Genomic DNA, 18,148 nt, shown 5'->3' on the forward strand with positions numbered 1-18,148 from the left:
GGCGATGTATTCTGCATCCAGTCGATTTTGCTGCCACCTTTAGAAGAATTGGACACAGCAAAGCTTGTTAGGACAACTTAGTATGACCGCTCCCAGCATACCTCAATTTTCTGCTGGTACACTTAAGAGAATGAACATCTTCTCCCTGCTCTGAGAGAAGTGAATCCTTTTCGACAGTCTGACTCTCTTTGTGCTACCTGACTGTCCCTGTAGGGGGAGCGTCCTGTGTCTTGTTCCACTATCGCTGTGTGGATTAAGCCTCTCATCAATCTAGTTTATGATCTCAACGGCAAGGTTCCCCCAGATAAATTAGTGCTTCTTGACGTTTTAGCTTAAGATGTCTGTTTCATAAATTGCAGGGCTGCCACCTGGCCTTCAATTCTTATTTTTGTTAAGCTTATCTAGATGTTCTTGCTGGCTTTGGTCATAGGGTTCTTCAGGTGGTGCTATAGACTCCTTTGAGCTGCCCTCATTAACCTATTGGTTTGTTCTTTGTGGACCTGTTGACCTTTTGTTTGTTGTTGCCCTCCCCTCAGTTGGACTGCTTTTAAATTGGTTGTAAAGAACTGACTGTTCCTATGCATGTTAAATGTCTACTACAAATATTATACTTCTTTGCTAAGAAGACTATCATTCTGTCATGGGAAGGAGCAACTTGCCCTACTTTCCCCCTCTTGGCTCCAGTTAATAAATGACGGTCTACCCTTTATACAAGCTCACATTTGAACTTCGAAAAAAGTCCTGTCTCTTTGACAAGTTATGGCACAAGTGGGTGTCCAGCCCTCTTACCCTGACAACGTTGGACTCCGACACTTAGAATGGGTCCCTTTGTTTTTTTGACACTGCTGGCATTATAATGCAATTCTGCTTTTTCAAAATTTCTCACCGATATGTGTAATGAAGTCTTATGTAAAACGCCATTCTCTCTGTCTCTGTTGGGACACAGGAGGCATAACTAGGCTGTACTGTACTTAGGTTGGTACTGGTTTTTTTTAATTTTTTTATTTTACTATTTTCTTTTTTAGTGCAATATTTGAAACAATTAAATAAATATATCTTTTAAAAAAAGTGGTTGTAAAGGCACAAGATACCTTGCCTCTCAAGGGATTCGCACTACTGATTGGCTTTTGGCAGGAGCCATCAGCTCCCGCTGCTGTCAATCACAGCCAAGGAACCAATCAGGAGATGGAGGGGGTGGGGCAGGGGCTGAGCCGCGGCTCTGTCTGTGAATAGACACACAGAGCCGCTGTTCGGGAGCACGCCTGCTTGGGTGCCCCCAGAGAAAGCTGCTTGCTCTGGAGGCATTTGGCAGGAGGGTGGAGTCAGGAGCGCCGACATGGGAACTGAGGATCCGGGCTGCTCTGTGCAAAAACACTGCACAGAGCAGGTAAGTATAACATGTTTGTTATATTTAAAAACAGCTCTAGGCTTCCACCTAGAGCTGTTAAAGAGGCTGTAAACCTCAGAAAAAAAAACAAAAAACCCTGCAAGACAAAGGCATAATGAGCTAGTATGTATCGCATACTAGCTCATTATGAAATACCTTAGAACAAAGCTGTTGCAGCGCCGCCCACACAACGCTGACATGGCATCTTTCCCGGAGTTTCTTCCGGGTTCGTGGGCTCCCGCACTGTGATTGGCTGGAGCCGCGAAGACGACATTCCCGCGCTTGCACGCAGGAGCCACCATTCACAGCACAGGGCTCGGAAGGAACCCTGTCAGAGCGCATGTGCCAGTGATGTCACTGGCTGCATGTAATGTGAATATCTCCTAAACTGTACACGTTTAGGAGATATTTACACTACCTATAGGTAAGCCTTATTAAACATTAAGCATTATTGGAGGAAGCTGCTAAAGATTTTTCCCCACTCTTTTTACATCTGAAGAAGGAGCTTCGTGTAACATGCTTGATAATCTCACTGCTGCTGTACCCATTGCAAAACCTGATTCTTCTCTGTCTAGCCGAGCCCTTTTGGGTACAAAGAGACCTATCTAATCTATAAAGACATTCATTCCCTTGTTCATCAACCAGCTCAATACAGGGCACTTACACCCCTTCCTGCCCAGGCCATTTTTTTCAGCTTTCAGCGCTGTCACACTTTGAATGACAATTGCGCGGTCATGCTACACTGTAAACATTTGAAATTTTTATAATTTTCTTCACACAAATAGATCTTTCTTTTGGTGGTATTTAATCACTTCTGGGCACTGATGAGGCAAGAATATGCCGCACTTATGGGCAGTGATGAGCACTGATAGGTGGCACTGATGAACACTGATAGGCGGCACTGATGGGCAGCAGTGATTGGCATTGATGGACAGCACTGACTGGCATCACAAATGGCCACTGATTTCTGGCACTTGTAGGCACGGATTGCTGGCAGTGGTGGGCACACATTGCTGGCACTGGTGGGCACTTAATTGTAATCAGGGCACTGATCATCGCTAGATGTTCTGTGTGAGGAGATGCCGCTGATCGGCTCTCCTCTCCTCGCACTCTGTCAATGTTAGGTGAGGGGCGCCGATTACCGGCATCTCTGTGCTTACATGTGACCAGCTGTGATTGGACACAGCCGATCACATGGTTAAAGAGGCGTGGGCGCCGCGCTGCACGCCCCCAGGGAGGCCGTCATATGATGTCCGCCCAGCCGTCATTTCACGGTGGGCGAGCAGCAAGTGGTTAAAGTGTTCCTAAACCCACAACCATAAAATCAATCTGTATATGCAGTAAAGCAAGCTTATACTCACTGTGGAACTGTTAATCCTCTGCATTGTATAAAAAGACTGTGTGACCCTGTCTCTCTGATCCTCCTCTTCTTTAACTGACTCCAACCCATCTACTGGTAGAACAGAGCATTAAGAGTCAGGCTGCACATGCTCAGTTTGGCGTGTATTGGTAGAGCGTTTATTTTTTTTCTTGGGAGAGTGCATGTGATCAACACAGGGCCAGTCAGCACTGTTCAGACAGAGGATTAGGGGAGAATAAAAACACCTCCTACAAGCTTTAAGCAGATACTGATACAAGTCACAAGACTGCCATATACTGCTGATTTAAAAAGGTATTTAGCAGTTTACATTTACTAAAATAATTGCATTTCCATGTTCTGTGTACTGTGGGAGACCAGATATAGTGAATGCAGGGTCTGGGGTTTAGTAACACTTTAAGGTTAGAATGGGCAGTCTGTAACAGACCACACCAGAGAAGACTTTTATTCCTCCAAAAATATTAACTGAACTCTATCACACGAAAAAATGTTTACTAAAAAGTAGTCTGCCTTGTAGTTGATCCTGCTGACTCAGTCTTAAATTGTTTGTTAACCCCACAAAAAATATGTAGATTCTGGTCCCTTAAAGCAGATTACACAGCACAGTGCTTGTGCTATGTAATCTGCCCCCCTCTAAACTGTAAAAAAAATAAAAAAACCCTGAACCTGACACTTCCTGTATGGCATCTCCTTCCTACCTGTCATTCCCCTCTGTGTCTGTCTCTGGCTGGCCCCGCCAGCCACCTTACAGCTCACTTTACAGCTCTGATCTATTGCTTCTGTGGAGGAGAAAAGTGGCCACGTGATCTCCCACGGCTGACGTCAGAGGGAGATCATGGCCCCTCCCACAGAAGCAATAGATCAGAACTGTAAAGCGGCCGTGAGTGATGTGACCGGCTTGAAGACAACTAAAATGAGGTATTTACACTGCTCGTTTTTTAAAACTAGTGACAAATTGTGCTATGCCAGCCTCTAATAGAGGGGCCAGCATAGTTTTATATAGATGCCTTTACAACCACTTTAAGCATCCTTTTTTTTTTTCTTGCTGCAGTTCCAGTATGATAAACTACAGCAAACTGGACTAGGACAATTAACAACCAACATGTTCCTGTTTTTCAGGACTGTGCTTTAACAGAGCAATTAGAGCAATTACCTTCTGCTCTTTTGTGTGAATGCCCTAGATGCGATGAGACAAATTTCCAAAATGACTCCATTCACATGCGCATGTTCTTGCCAGGCCGGCTGAAGTTAACTTGTAGAAAGCACCTCACTTGTATGCCCCTTTAATTTTTTAGGGAGGCACTTGATGAGTTCATAAATGATCTCACAGGAAGGAAGGAAGAACTTCCAGTGTAAGATTTCAAAAACTCTTTCTTAGGAGGTACTACTTTCTTAAATCGCAGAGCACCTTATCACTCTACTCAGACTTCAATTTAAAAAAAAAAGAAAATTAGGCCCTTTCTTTCAGCCCAAGACGTAGGCCATAAAGCCTACAAAGTCTTCCCCAAAGCCCTCTTCCCAACGAAAAGGCACTCTCAGGAGGAGTGGGGGAACATTGGTTACAGTTTTACCTCTTTCTGGGACAAAGATCACAGAGCTGTGGGTTAAATTTTTGGTTTCAAAGCGGTACAAAGCAATTGGCCCAGTACCCCCACAAGAAACGGTTCAGAGGTTTCTACTAAAACTTGTTCACGGAAACAAACGGAGGTATTCAGCCTATTCTGTATTTAAAACCCATCAACAATTTCCTTCAGTTCCCAACATTGTACATGGAACCTGCAAGGTTGGTTATTGCCTTTTTGAGACAAGGGGATTACATGGCATCTCTGGACATCCAAGATGTCTATCAGGGAGACATAGACTCTCCCATGTCTATCCAAGATGTCTTATTCTTTACTTTGGAATATCTCAGGGTCTGTGAAAACTTTGCCTGAGTCTCTTACTGTATGCTTAAGGTAAGAGTTATTTCCCTTAACGTCTTTCAGGACAGCACCTTGAGAGCGTGGCTCCACCCACTTGACAGGAAACACACCTCCACCAAACTTTAAAAGGAGGCTCCTTCCCACTTATCAGTTTATGTGTTTCCTCCGGCGGGAACACATGTGGGAGTTTGGAGCTCTCAAGGTTCTGTCCTGAGAGAACAGGCTCCCTACTCCACTATTTTTACCTACCTCAGGAGAGCCGATTCCTCCCATTTTCCACAGGCTTACGGGTGCCGGGTGGATGGGCTCCTTCTCCCTCGTCAGTGCTCGGGGAGAGCCAGGACTGCTCCGGGTATTGCTGCTCCCAGGCGGAGGCGTCAGGCATGTCAGGCATTTTTGTTTGTTTTTTTTTCTTGCCTGCACATGTTTTTTCCCTGACGCCGCCGCCATCTTGGGAAGGGCAGTCAGAGGACTGCATCCGCCGGATGTGAGGTATCCGTAAGTGGGGCGGCATCCATGGAGCAGGCACCAGGCGTCATTTCCGCCGGAAGCGCAGGGGGAGGAGGGAGGAATAGGTCTGGTGCCTATTTATTGCCGGTTTCGGTCCGGCGCACAGGCGCTATTGGAGTCCGGAACCGGCGTTTTCGCCACAGGCATCACGCTGCTGCCTCAGCATGGATTCAGGAACCGCAGTGAGTGGAACAGGAACAGGCACCAGCAAGGCCCAGGTAAGGAGCAGACTGTAGTTTCTGCTCAGCTTTACTGTGGGGTCTCTCTCTAGCCCTCTTCTCTCTAGATGTTAGTGAAGTTTGAGGGTATTTTTTTCCCCCTGGTGGCGGAGGGGCCTGTCAGGGCACATGAGTCTGATATCTTTTCTCACTGTGCACCTGTGGTGAGCAACCTTGAGTAATCAGGCTGACTCTAAAAGATGGTTTGTCTTTTTTCTCTCTCTTTTTTTCCCCTATCATGGCAGGCCAAGAGCTCTGACCCTGGGATTAGAAAGAAATGTCCTTCATGCAAAATTAAGTTAAATGAAGGCTGGAAAAAGGCTTTATGTCAAGCATGTATTGACTCCTTGGTGAGGGAAGAAACCACTTCCGCATGCAGTGATCTAATCGCATCTGCTAAAAAGGAATTGGATGCTACCATTCAATCCTTCAGATCCTCACTCACCTATCCATCTGCAAGTCAGCCCACTACCTCACAGTCCTCTCAAGGCTCACTGTTAGTCCCGGCAGTAGAGGCAGAAATGGGTCCTCTGAACCGGGAAGGGCTTTCCCCATCCCATTCTAATGAATCGAATGAGGATAGTGATGAGCTGGAAAATGTCTTCCAAGTATAAATTGTCTTTGGATCAGTTGGATGGCCTTTTAAAGGCTATTTATGCTACTCTAGGCCTTGAGGAAGAGCATAAGGAGATGTCTTTACATGACAAGATGTATGCAGGGCTTAGTGAGTCTAAGTCCCGTACCTTTCCAGTCCATGCAGTGATTTCTGAAACAATCAGAAAAGAATGGGCTGACCCTGATAGGAAACCATTTTTCTCTAGGGCTCATAAGAGAAGGTTCCCTTTTGATGAAGACCCAGCAGCTCTTTGGAATAAGGTTCCAAAACTTGATGCAGCCTTTTCTCAAGTGTCAAGATCTACTGATCTAGCATTTGAGGACATGGGGATCTTAAAAGACCCCATGGATAAAAAAATGGATCAACAGCTCAAGCGGACTTGGCAATCCATTATGGGCAACCTTAAGCCAGCAATGGCAACTACTTGCATCTCCAGGAACTTGGAGTATTGGGTAAATCAGTTTAAAGCTCATATAATAGCAGATTCCCCTAAGCAAGAAATCCTTGATTCCTTTTCTACCCTCTCAGCAGCCATAGGCTATCAGGATGACAGCTAAGGCGGCAGCCCTTGCTAATTCGGTTAGACGGGCTTTATGGCTAAAGACTTGGCAAGGGGACACAGCATCTAAAAACAAATTATGCGGGGTCCCTTTTCTAGGAAACTTATTGTTCGGCCCTGATTTGGATTCAGTTCTGGACAGGACTGCAGATAAAAAGAAATCTTTTCCTGTCAAAAAGAAGAAACAACCAGTCAAACGTTTTTTCGTCCTCAAAGGGTTCAGGAACAGAACAAGCCTCAAGAGAAAAAGAAAAGCTGGTCAGGGCAGAAGGGTAAGGGCAGAGGAAATGTCCTTTTCCATCCTCCTGCGTCAGCCAGCAAGACGCAATGACAGTCGGTTACAGGTAGGGGGAAGACTACAAGACTTTCTCCCCTATTGGGCAAGCATAACAGAAAACCAGTACATTCTGAATATGCTAGCCCAGGGTTACAATATAGAATTTTCAGATCTCCCCCTAGAAAGGTACTTGGTGACAAATCTTCCAAGAGATGTAACAAAATCCCTGGCAATGAAGAGCCTATTAAAGGATCTGATAGATCAGGGGGTTATGACTTACGTCCCACAGGGGGAGCTTTATCAGGGATTTTATTCCCGTATATTCCTGATAAAGAAACCATCCGCAGACTCCATCTTCACGGTCAAGAATCTATTGACGAGGGAATGCTTTATGGCATCAATAGACCTTCGAGATGCCTATCTGCATATCCCTATAGCCCCGCAGTCCCAAAGATTCCTAAGATTGGCGATAAATTTGGGAAAAGAGGTTCTGCACTTGCAATTCAGGGCCCTCCCCTTTGGCCTGTCTTCTGCCCCACGAATATTCACAAAAATAATGGCAGAAGCGCTTGCACCTCTTCGCATGCAGGGGATTGCGGTAATTCCGTACTTGGACGACCTACTCCTTTTTGCCCCCTCCAGGGAAAGACTGCTAGACAACCTCGGAAAGACCCGAGCTCATCTAGAAACCCTGGGTTGGATCATAAATATGCAGAAGTCAAATTTCAATCCAGCCCAGGAAATACTATTCCTGGGGTATCAGATCTGTTCAAGGGAACAAAAGATTTTTCTCCCAGAAGAGAAGAAGAGGAAAGTCCAGAAGGTGGTAGCGTCCTTACAGGCAAGCCAGGAATTATCAGTCCGACAAGTGATGTCATCCCTAGGAACACTAACCGCAACCATACCAGCCATTCAATGGGCAAGGTTACATTTCAGGCCTCTCCGGAGCTTTCTCCTGAGAATATGGAATCACAGGTCAGAATCTCTGGAAGCAAAGGTAAAGATACCCACCAAAGTCAAGAGATCGCTTTGGTGGTGGAGAAGACAGGAGAATCTGTCAGAAGGCCTGCTCTGGTCATTTCCAATAGAAAAAGTGGTAACGACAGATGCCAGTGTATGGGGTTGGGGAGCTCACTTAGACCAAGACTTCACGCAAGGAATGTGGTCTCGGACAGAAGCAAAGAGGTCCTCAAATTGGAGGGAACTAAAGGCAGTCGCTTTAGCTTTAGATGCCTTCTCTCCTATCCTTCAAGGTTCTCATGTCCGGGTCCTCTCAGACAACGCCACTACCATAGCCTACCTAAACAAACAGGGGGGTACAAGAAGCAAAACACTTCAGTTGCTAGCTTCAAAGATCCTGGTTTGGGCAGAAAAGCATGTTCGGTCCTTATCAGCAGTCCACCTCAAAGGCACCTTAAATGTAGTGGCAGATTATCTAAGCAGAAGGCGGATTCAGGAGTCAGAATGGAGCCTGAATCCGGAAATCTTTGCAATGATTACCAGGGCCTGGGGTCAACCGCAAATAGACCTATTTGCGTCACAGGAAAATACACAACTCCCAGTATTTTTCTCTATTCACAGAAACGACAAGGCCCAGGGGACAGATGCGTTAATCCAGCCCTGGAACTTCCATCTGGGTTACGCATTTCCTCCTTTCCAACTTATCCCGTTGGTGTTAAAGAAGATACAGAGGGAGAAGGGGGCCGTAATCCTAATTACTCCTTTTTGGCCAAGGAGGGCATGGTTTTCCACCATTCTACAGATGGCAGTCAAACCATTTTGGCGGCTGCCTCTCCGGCAGGACCTGCTCCTACAGGGTCCAGTACAGCATCCAGGAGTGGCCAGTCTAAGCCTCACGGCCTGGTTTCTGAGGAGCAGTTGTTAAGAAACAAAGGTCTGTCACAACCCTTGGTAACTACCTTACTTTCCAGTAGGAAGATAGTGACCAGAAAAATCTATGCTAAATATTGGAAGGTCTTCAACTCTTTTTGTCATTTGACTAAGAGAAAAGTAAAAAATTTAGTGTCAATTTTGGAATTTCTTCAAGAGGGGGCAGACAAGGGATTGTCAGTCAGCACCCTTAAAGTTCAAGTAGCTGCTTTGGGAGTATTTCTAGAAAGACCAATCTCTTCTGAGCCCTTGGTTATAAGATTTTTCAAGGCACTTACCAGATCTAGACCAGCTTCGGCTAAGCACTTTCCCAATTGGGATCTATCAGTGGTCCTGCAAGCCCTTACAAAGGAACCTTTTGAACCACTACAAGAAATCTCTCTAAGGAATCTTACTCTTAAGACCTCGTTCTTAGTTGCAATAACATCAGCAAGGAGAATTGGTGAGCTGCACGCCCTATCTGTTAAGAGACCCTTTTTAACTATCTACACTGATAGGATTATACTTAAAACCGATCCGGGTTTTTTGCCAAAGGTAGCGTCAGCACACAATAGGTCGCAGGAGATCATCCTGCCAACCTTTTGCTCTAACCCTTTGGGGGAAAAAGAAGGCAAATTCCACAATTTGGATGTAAGAAGGACTTTATTACAGTATCTGGAGGTAACAAGTAACTTTAGATCCTCGGATTCTCTATTTATTTATACTTTTTTCTGGTAAAAAGAAGGGCCAACAAGCTTCTAAGGGGTCTATAGCTAGATGGCTTAAATCAGCTATTCTAGCAGCCTACTCTCAATCGGGGCTATCTCCGCCGCTGGGAATTAAAGCGCATTCTACCAGGGCTCAGGCCACTACATGGGCAGAAATGGCTGGTGCCACCCCAGATCAGATTTGTAGGGCGGCTACGTGGTCAAGTTACCTTACGTTTGTCCGTCATTACAGGCTGGATCTTCTGTCAGCCAGTGAACAGGCTTTTGGCAGAAAGGTCTTGCAGGCTGTGGTCCCTCCCTAAGTGGGTAAGTCTCTGTTATCCTCTCAAGGTGCTGTCCTGAAAGACGTTAAGGGAAAAATCAAGTTAGACTTACCGGTAACTTGTTTTCCAGGAGTCTTTCAGGACAGCAGCAACCCGCCCTTATTGTATTAAATTACTGTGCTGTGACTAACCATATTCTGATTATGTGTTCCAGCTTGGGCCGGAGGTTCTCTACTACTACTGATGATAAGTGGGAAGGAGCCTCCTTTTAAAGTTTGGTGGAGGTGTGTTTCCTGTCAAGTGGGTGGAGCCACGCTCTCAAGGTGCTGTCCTGAAAGACTCCTGGAAAACAAGTTACCGGTAAGTCTAACTTGATTTTTTGACTTGCCTGTAAATTTCATATCTTGGAGTACAGTACAAAATAAAGGCCACCTTCCTTTCCATTTCTTGGTTATTCTGCATGGTTTGGGATAGGGTTATAGGGATGGCTCACAGAGGGCATGTCCTCAAAAGTTTTTACCAGTGTCCAGTCACCTGAATGTGCGGGCCTATATCCAGGGTCTGTGAATACTTTGGCTGGGTCCTGCACTATAACCCAAGATATGGAATTTACAAGCAAGTCAGAATTCTTTTTGAGTGCATTAAAGCTCCTGCCCCTCTGTTCTTATGATACACTCCCATCTTTGCTTGTTTCTAAATTGAGGCATTCTGGAAGCAGGAGGGTTTATATTGTGCAGTCCTTACAGCTTTGCTTTACCTGTATTGAATTCTCCTGAAGGTGGCAATAGAACCCAGTGGTGGTTCTAGAATATCTCACTCTGTGTCCTGTAATGTACTATTAGAAAATGTATTCCAAAGGCAAAAATCCTGCTTTATGCAACACTGATTTTGGTTTTGAAAGAACTCTTTAGAAACTTGCACTATTATAAAAATGGTTTATTTGTATATTTAACGCTTTCAAAGATTTTGACGTTACTGTACAATGTGTGCTTATCTTTAAGGAGTCTTGTTGACACAGTGTATGCATTAAAAGATGAAGTTCAGGAGCTTAAACAGGTCTGTATGCTTTAATACATTCTAATACATAGTTAATTACACTTAACAAATGGTAACAGCTTGCTGTCCATAATTCTTAGGTTATTTACCTTGATAAATAACCCATGTCCCTATATTTAGTACATTTAGGGCAATCTAGTGTGGTAGCAGGTTTTCTGTTCAGTTAAGAGAATACCTGTCATGAGAGAATTATTTAAGAATGGTCTTTCCGTGAAAATGTTGATCCTCTGGCTTTAGTACTTTGACCTACTGTCCCCTAAACAAGTATGCAGCAAAAAAGACGACACCCTTAAAAATTTTTGTTTTGAATCATTGACACTCAGATTCTGAAGCCAGATTGGATTTGCAGGTAAGCAATTTTCCATAAGGTCAACCAGGGACGGATCCAGAGTCTAGTCTGGGGAGGGGCACTGCCAGAAAATCATTTTTTTTTGTGGGCAATTTATCTGGGAAACGGCTGGTGTTGGAGCTTCAATGACCATGGTTGTTAGTGTCAGGATGATTGAAGCGCATTATTTCTATAATTACATTGTAATATAAAATGAAATAGTTCAACTCACCATAATGCAAATTCAGTGGGAGCCCTGTCACTTGCCACGTCACCTGCCACACGTTGCGGATTGTCACTTGCCGCGTTGCCTGCCACCAGATGCAGATTGTCACTTGCCACGTCACCTGCCACACTTTACGGATCATCACTTGCCACGTCACTTGCCACACGTTGCGGATTGTCACTTGCCACGTCGCCTTCCACACCTTGTGGATTGTCACTTGCCTGCCACCAGATGCAGATTGTCACTTGCCACGTCACCTGCCACACCTTGCGGATTGCCACTTGCCACATCACCTGCCACACCTTGTGGATTGTCACTTGCCATGTCACCTGCCACACCTTGCGAATTGTCACTTGCCACGTCACCTGCCACACATTGCTGATTGTCACTTGCTACATCACCTGTCACAAGTTGCGAATTGTCCCTTGCCACGTCATCTGTCACACGTTGCGGATTGTCACTTGCCACGTCGCCTGCCACACCTTGTGGATTGTCACTTGCCTGCTAAGGTGGTGTTTTGGTTGTCTCTTGCTGTGTCCCAGACTCCCAGAGTCAGGCAGCAGAGAGATTATATATTCTCTCTGCTGCCTGCCCAGTCACTGGAGCCAACACTAACTCAGGGGCGGCGGAGGCCTATATTGTGGAGAGGATGGAGGGAGGAGGTGCTGGTGGGTGGGGCCAACACAGTCAGGGGCGGAGAAGGAAGAATGCTGGCGCTCTGCCGACACTGACTGTGGATGCTGGACATGTTAGTGCATTTAGGTAAGGCTGGAACAGAACTGATTTTACCACACACAGTCTCAGAGTCTCTACTTTTTGCCCTATTGCCCCCCCCCCCCCTGGATCCACCCCTGAGGTCAACAGTGGCAACCTGGATATTTCTAATGACCGCTTTATTTTAACAATGCACAAAAGCATATCAGTCATATCCTTCCTACCCAATCATGTACAATCATGATGTTGGTACTTTAATGAACACTAGTTAGAGTCAGTGTTCTAAAACTTTTTCACTTTCCCCCTTACTCTTCATCTCTCACTCACTTTCTATTCCAATCTTAATTCAGTTGTTTTAGAATGTGCACCGAATCCCATCTTATTATAGCTCTCATCTGTGTTTTATTGCCATCTGTGTCCACGTTAGGGAGATTCATTCTCTTAAATAGTCCTGATCACCAATGTCACGGGGAATAAAAATGAAGGTAAATACAAAATTTTAAGTTGCCACCAAAATAGGAATAGAGGGTAAAATCGTCCTAAGCGGACACTGGTTTCCAAGAGAGCTGCCAAAGAGGGGATTTCTCTCATGACTGGGATATCTCCCTGATGAGACACACATGGCAAAGACAGGTTTTAACACTATACTTCAAATTTATATATTTACAGATGATGTATCAAAGTAACAGGTGACAAAACATGGACTGACAATACACACACAGTAACAAACCAACAAATAACATGCAGTGCAAGCGCCTGAAGTAACACGTTTACATAACAATCCCGATGGCTAATTGCCAGTATTGTTAATTGAAACAAATATTCAAAACAGAAAATAAGTAAAGGGGTTGTTATGCAAAGGTGGTCCCCGGGGGTACTATTGACCTAAATTAGCTGGATAGATTAGGTTCTATATAGAACCATGCATCTGGGAGCGATTGGAGATGCGGTAAAAAGCAATGGTTACTGAACCTACATAAGTCCTTCTGGCATTACTCTCAAGTCCTCAAATATTGTTGTATCCAAGTTACTGTCCATGCTTTTAATTTAAGAGTCCGGACATAGATATACGAGGAATTTCTATAGACTGAACTCGTGATTCGAGTCAGGCTGGTCAGGTAATGACAGAAAACAATTGTGTGCATGTAAGTGGTCAGTGATAATAAAAGCACTTTAGAGTTCCTTTATATTTTTTCAAGTTTTCCCAGGCTTTCAACAGCACATAGACCATTCAAGATTTTATATATACATCACCCACATTACTAAACTAGAGTGCTGTAGAGTAAATAAGTCGATCACTTATATATTACATTACCGCCTTCCTTCCTTGTGTGGATTCAGGTGTTTCAGGGATAGGGTAGACTCCTCGCCTTTCCCGGTTGTCAGCGCTGAATGGTTGGGCGGTTGCTGGGGGGTAAAACATCCCAGTAGTCTGGCAGTTACTTATTTACTCTACAGCACTCTAGTTTAGTAATGTGGTTGATGTATATATAAAATCTTGAATGGTCTATGTGCTGTTAAAAGCCTGGGAAAACTTGAAAAAATATAAAGGAACTCTAAAGTGCTTTTATTATCACCGACCACTTACATGCACACAATTGTCTCCTGTCATTACCTGACCAGCCTGACTCTAATCACGAGTTCAGTCTATAGAAATTCCTCGTATATCTATGTCCGGACTCTTAAATTAAAAGCATGGACAGTAACTTGGATACAGCAATATTTGAGGACTTAACGAGTAATCCCAGAAGGACTTATGTAGGTTCAGTAACCATTGCTTTTTACCGCATCTCCAACCGCTCCCAGATGCATGGTTCTATATAGAACCTAATCTATCCAGCTAATTTAGGTCAATAGTATCCCCGGGGACCACCTTTGCATAACAACCCCTTTACTTAATTTCTGTTTTGAATATTTGTTTCAATTAACAATACTGGCAATTAGCCATCGGGATTGTTATGTAAACGTGGATCACTTCAGGCGCCTGCACTGCATGTTATTTGTTGGTTTGTTACTGTGTGTGTATTGTCAGTCCATGTTTTGTCACCTGTTACATTGATACATCATCTGTAAATATATACATTTGAAGTATCATTTTATGATTGGTTCTCAGAGGATACTAAGGTCATCAGCTTTAATAGAAAGCAACAAATTGTTTTTATACCAGTGTTTTCGATGTTTAAACCACTAATAAAATTTGATATTTATTCTTATTTATGATCTCTCTGACTGCCCTTTCTGACCATAAGTAGCTGTCTTTTTATCCCAGGGACACCCAATCTGCGGACCTCCCAGGGATAGCTCTTTATACTATTATATGTTACAGGCTACGGCCAGAACCTCCAAAGCGGAGGAGTGGCAGAGAGTAACCAACGGCTATAGAAGTATAAGAATGTGGGTATTTTTATGGTCACTCTTTGTTTTAGTTTTGAGGTTTTAACACTACCCTGCTCTATCCAAGATCGGAAAAAAAAGTTTTGTCTTTAGTTATACTTTCAGCTGACCGCACGCATTTCCTTTAGATTTAGTTCAACAATGTAGTTTGAGGACCCTTCTTAAAAACCCATTAAATTTGTATCTAATATGGCAAGCTCTTGCACTATATTGTTTGTAAATTTAAAAGACTTTGTACAGTCAAATAGAACCCTTGGTGTAAGGTGGTAAATAAACCTATTTAGAGTCAATTTTTTAATTTTCCTTAATATAATCAACAGGACAGCAAAAAGATGAAGAAGTCTTTAGAGGAAGAACAGCGAGCTAGAAAGGAACTTGAGAAGCTCATCAGAAAAGTCCTAAAGAATATGAATGACCCCTCATGGGATGAAACCAATTTGTAATGCAGCACTCTGTGTCTTTCTTATTCCATACCAGGGATCAAATGTATTTGGACTTTTGTTACATGTGTGTCCATGTGAAAACAGAAGCACTGCAGTTTAAGATGTAACTGGATTGTAATATGACTCTGTTGTACTGTACATAATGCATTATCTAACTGACTGTCCTTTCAGCAGCTGCAAAGTGTGAAGTTGGTAAATGTTGAATAGCACCAAATCCAAACTGTATCAACTTTACGTGTTAATTACCTCATTTTGCAGAAAGAGCAGTTGCTAAGAGTCTGACTTTTTTTTTTTCTTTTAAAGTACCAGTGTTTTTTAAACTGGTAGAGACCTGTAATGCTCCCTTTATGTATATAATGTTTTGAATGCGTATGTAAAAGGCACTAAATCATCTTTTTACTTTGTTTTTTTTTTTGTTAGTTTTGCATAACAGTCAAGTGTAAATATTTCCAAAACAAATCTACCTTTAAAAAAGAGAAAAAAAACACAAACACATTGACATGAGATAAACTGGCAAAGTCTCATAGTACGTATTCTCATAGTCAGGCCGTGTATTTAATTGAATTGCCTTATTTATGTTATATGTCAACAACATGCGTTTTTAAAATAGTCAAAGCAAGGGAGGCTAAATCTTCTGAACGATAAACTTGTCACTAACAACTTATGATTTGTGTTTATACAAATATATAAATATATTTATTATGTTTTTACCTTAATGTGTTTGGGGGGCATATAAAATTGTATATATCTACACGTATTTTTGTTCCAGTTTATATCATTACTGCTAAACCTAATGGAAAGTATACATATTTGCTACTTGAGTTTTTCACCTGCATCCAATTAAATATGAAATATAATCAGATTTTTAGTTGGGCTGAATTCTCCCTTTTGTAATGTTCTTCCTAAATCATCCAAAGTAGTGTCTGAACAATATTTAGCATTTGTCACCAATTCCTACCAGTTAAATGATAAAACCTCAGGAGTCAATAATAGTGCATGTTTTTCCCACACATCCAGGGTGATAAGTAGCTTTCCCGAAGACTACATGCACTATTTAAATCTGGATATTTGAGGAGACATGAAGCGTAAGGGCTGGCCATAAGGACTGCAGTTATAAAGCAATGACTTACACTTGAAGACAGAAGTATGGAAGCATATAGATCACCCGTGTCATTGACTATTAAAATAATTCTATATGGTAATATTAGAAATTGAGTTCTGCTATAGAAGTTAGCTCTCCCTTTTTGATTTACAGCAGAAAATAATTTTACTCTGCTGTTTTTCAGTGGTTCAGCAAAGTAAATAATGTAGATACAAATCTACTGAAGGGACAAATCTTGCTTTTTTAAATTAAGTACATATATTATTTATGGTGCACAACTGTTCTTTTTTTACTTTACAGTTTGTTTTTTTAGTATATTGCAGAAATTACCCCCTTTATGCGATTGCCACCTTACCCCTTGTTTTACTGATCACAACATATACACACAATGGTACAGCAGCTTGCATACAAGGGAACTGCAATGATATTACAAAATGCACCACTCTGCTTTTTTAGAAATGACAATCCATCCCAGGCAATGGCATTTCTTTGTGAAAATTCTATTTGCTTTTATATAACATCAGATGTAACCACTCTGCTGATTTATAAAATCAACTTCTTTCATTCTCAGGACATTTTTCTCTACTAGATATCCAAACTGCCTAAAGTCTTTTCTGCTACCAGCAAATCAATATGACTGTAGGCAGAGCTGTTATGTTACAAAATGTTCTTATCTCAGTACATTAGAAGCCATATAGGGAATTGCTATGATTGTAAAAAAAAAAAAACAATTTCTTTAAAAGTATAAAAGCAGTGGCGGTGCCACTGACTGCAGTTTTTTATTTTTTATTTTATTTTAAACTGTGACCAAGTTGGATGGATTATTTCTTACTGAGCTGAAAAGTATTGTGATGAAATGCTGTTAGTAGTTAAAAGCAAATTATGAGAAAGGGTCCCTTGATATACAGCAGTAACATGTAGCCTTTTATTTCAGCTAATAAAAGTGTTGTTTTTATATCTTGCTGAGTGGTTTGGGATCATGGTGTGCAGCTTTATTTTGTGAGAGTACAGACTGAAGATATAATCATACACGGCCGACTATAGCCATGCCATTTAAAAGTGAAATTGGACACAGATGCACTTTTTTTGCCTGCATGAAATGTTTACATGTATGAATAATAATTGGCGGCCTGTCAAAATTTGGAGACTTCCTTTTTATTTAGGCCTTTTGTGTACAAAAATCTCAGCTTTTGCATGCAGGCATCAATAAGTGTCACTGGTATAGTCTATGGAGGGCATACTGGAGTCTACTTGTATTTTTACAAAGTGAGAAATAATTGGTTTGATTTATTTCATACATTTTGGGACAAAGACCTATACAAATAAATATACAGTTCTGCTCAAAAGTACCTAGGCAGAATTTATGATTTCTTGGCCATTTTTCAGAGAATATGAATGATAACACAAACACTTTTCTTCCACTCATGGTTGGTGTGTGGCTGAAGCCATTTATTATCCATCACCTGGGTTTACTCTTTTTAAATCATAATGGCAACAGAAGTTACCCAAATGACCCTGATCAAAAGTTTACATACCCTGGGGATTTTGGCCTGATAACATGCACACAAGTTGACACAAAGGGGCTTGAATGGCTATTAAAGGTAACCATCCTCACCTGTGATCTGTTTGCTTGTAATTAGTGTGTGTGCATAAAAGGTCAATGATTTTATGGACTCCTGACAGACCCTTGCATCTTTCATCCAGTGCTGCACTGATGCTATTGGATTCTGTGTCATGGGGAAAGAAAAAGGATTGTCAAAGGATCTGCCGGAACAGGTAGTAGAACTGTATAACACAGGAATGGGATATAAAAAGATATCCAAGGAATTGAGAATGCCAATCAGCAGTATTCAAACTCTAATCAAGAAGTGTTGTGTGGCTGTTTCAAGATACAGAATAAGGAGGCACTTGAAGAAAGATGGGCTGCATGGTCGAGTGGCCAGAAGAAAGCCATTACTACGCAAATGCCACAAAGTATCCCGCTTACAATATGCCAAACAGCACAGTGACAAGTGGAGTTTGGAGTGATGAGACAAAAATTTAACTTTTGAGCCACAACCATAAACACTACATTTGGAGAGGAGCCAACCAGGCCTATGATGAAAGGTACACCATTCCTACTGTGAACACACAGAGGTGTTTTTGGGTTGTGTGAGCT

The 18,148-nt window shown here is 42.5% G+C and overlaps 1 protein-coding gene across 6 annotated transcripts in view; it reads left to right on the forward strand.

The window, feature by feature from the left end:
• Positions 1-16,952, forward strand: part of ARHGEF7 (Rho guanine nucleotide exchange factor 7) — a 271,356-nt gene extending 254,404 nt beyond the window's left edge. For all 6 annotated transcript variants that reach the window (XM_073614508.1, XM_073614510.1, XM_073614509.1 and 3 more), the window contains 2 exons: positions 10,729-10,783; positions 14,766-16,952. In XM_073614508.1, the coding sequence (XP_073470609.1) occupies positions 10,729-10,783; positions 14,766-14,888 (178 nt within the window). In that variant the 3' untranslated portion in view covers positions 14,889-16,952. The remainder of the gene's footprint in view (positions 1-10,728; positions 10,784-14,765) is intronic.
• Positions 16,953-18,148: the final 1,196 nt, after the last annotated feature.

Source organism: Aquarana catesbeiana, linkage group LG02 (genome assembly GCF_042186555.1).
Source record: "Aquarana catesbeiana isolate 2022-GZ linkage group LG02, ASM4218655v1, whole genome shotgun sequence".
Lineage (NCBI taxonomy): Eukaryota > Metazoa > Chordata > Amphibia > Anura > Ranidae > Aquarana > Aquarana catesbeiana.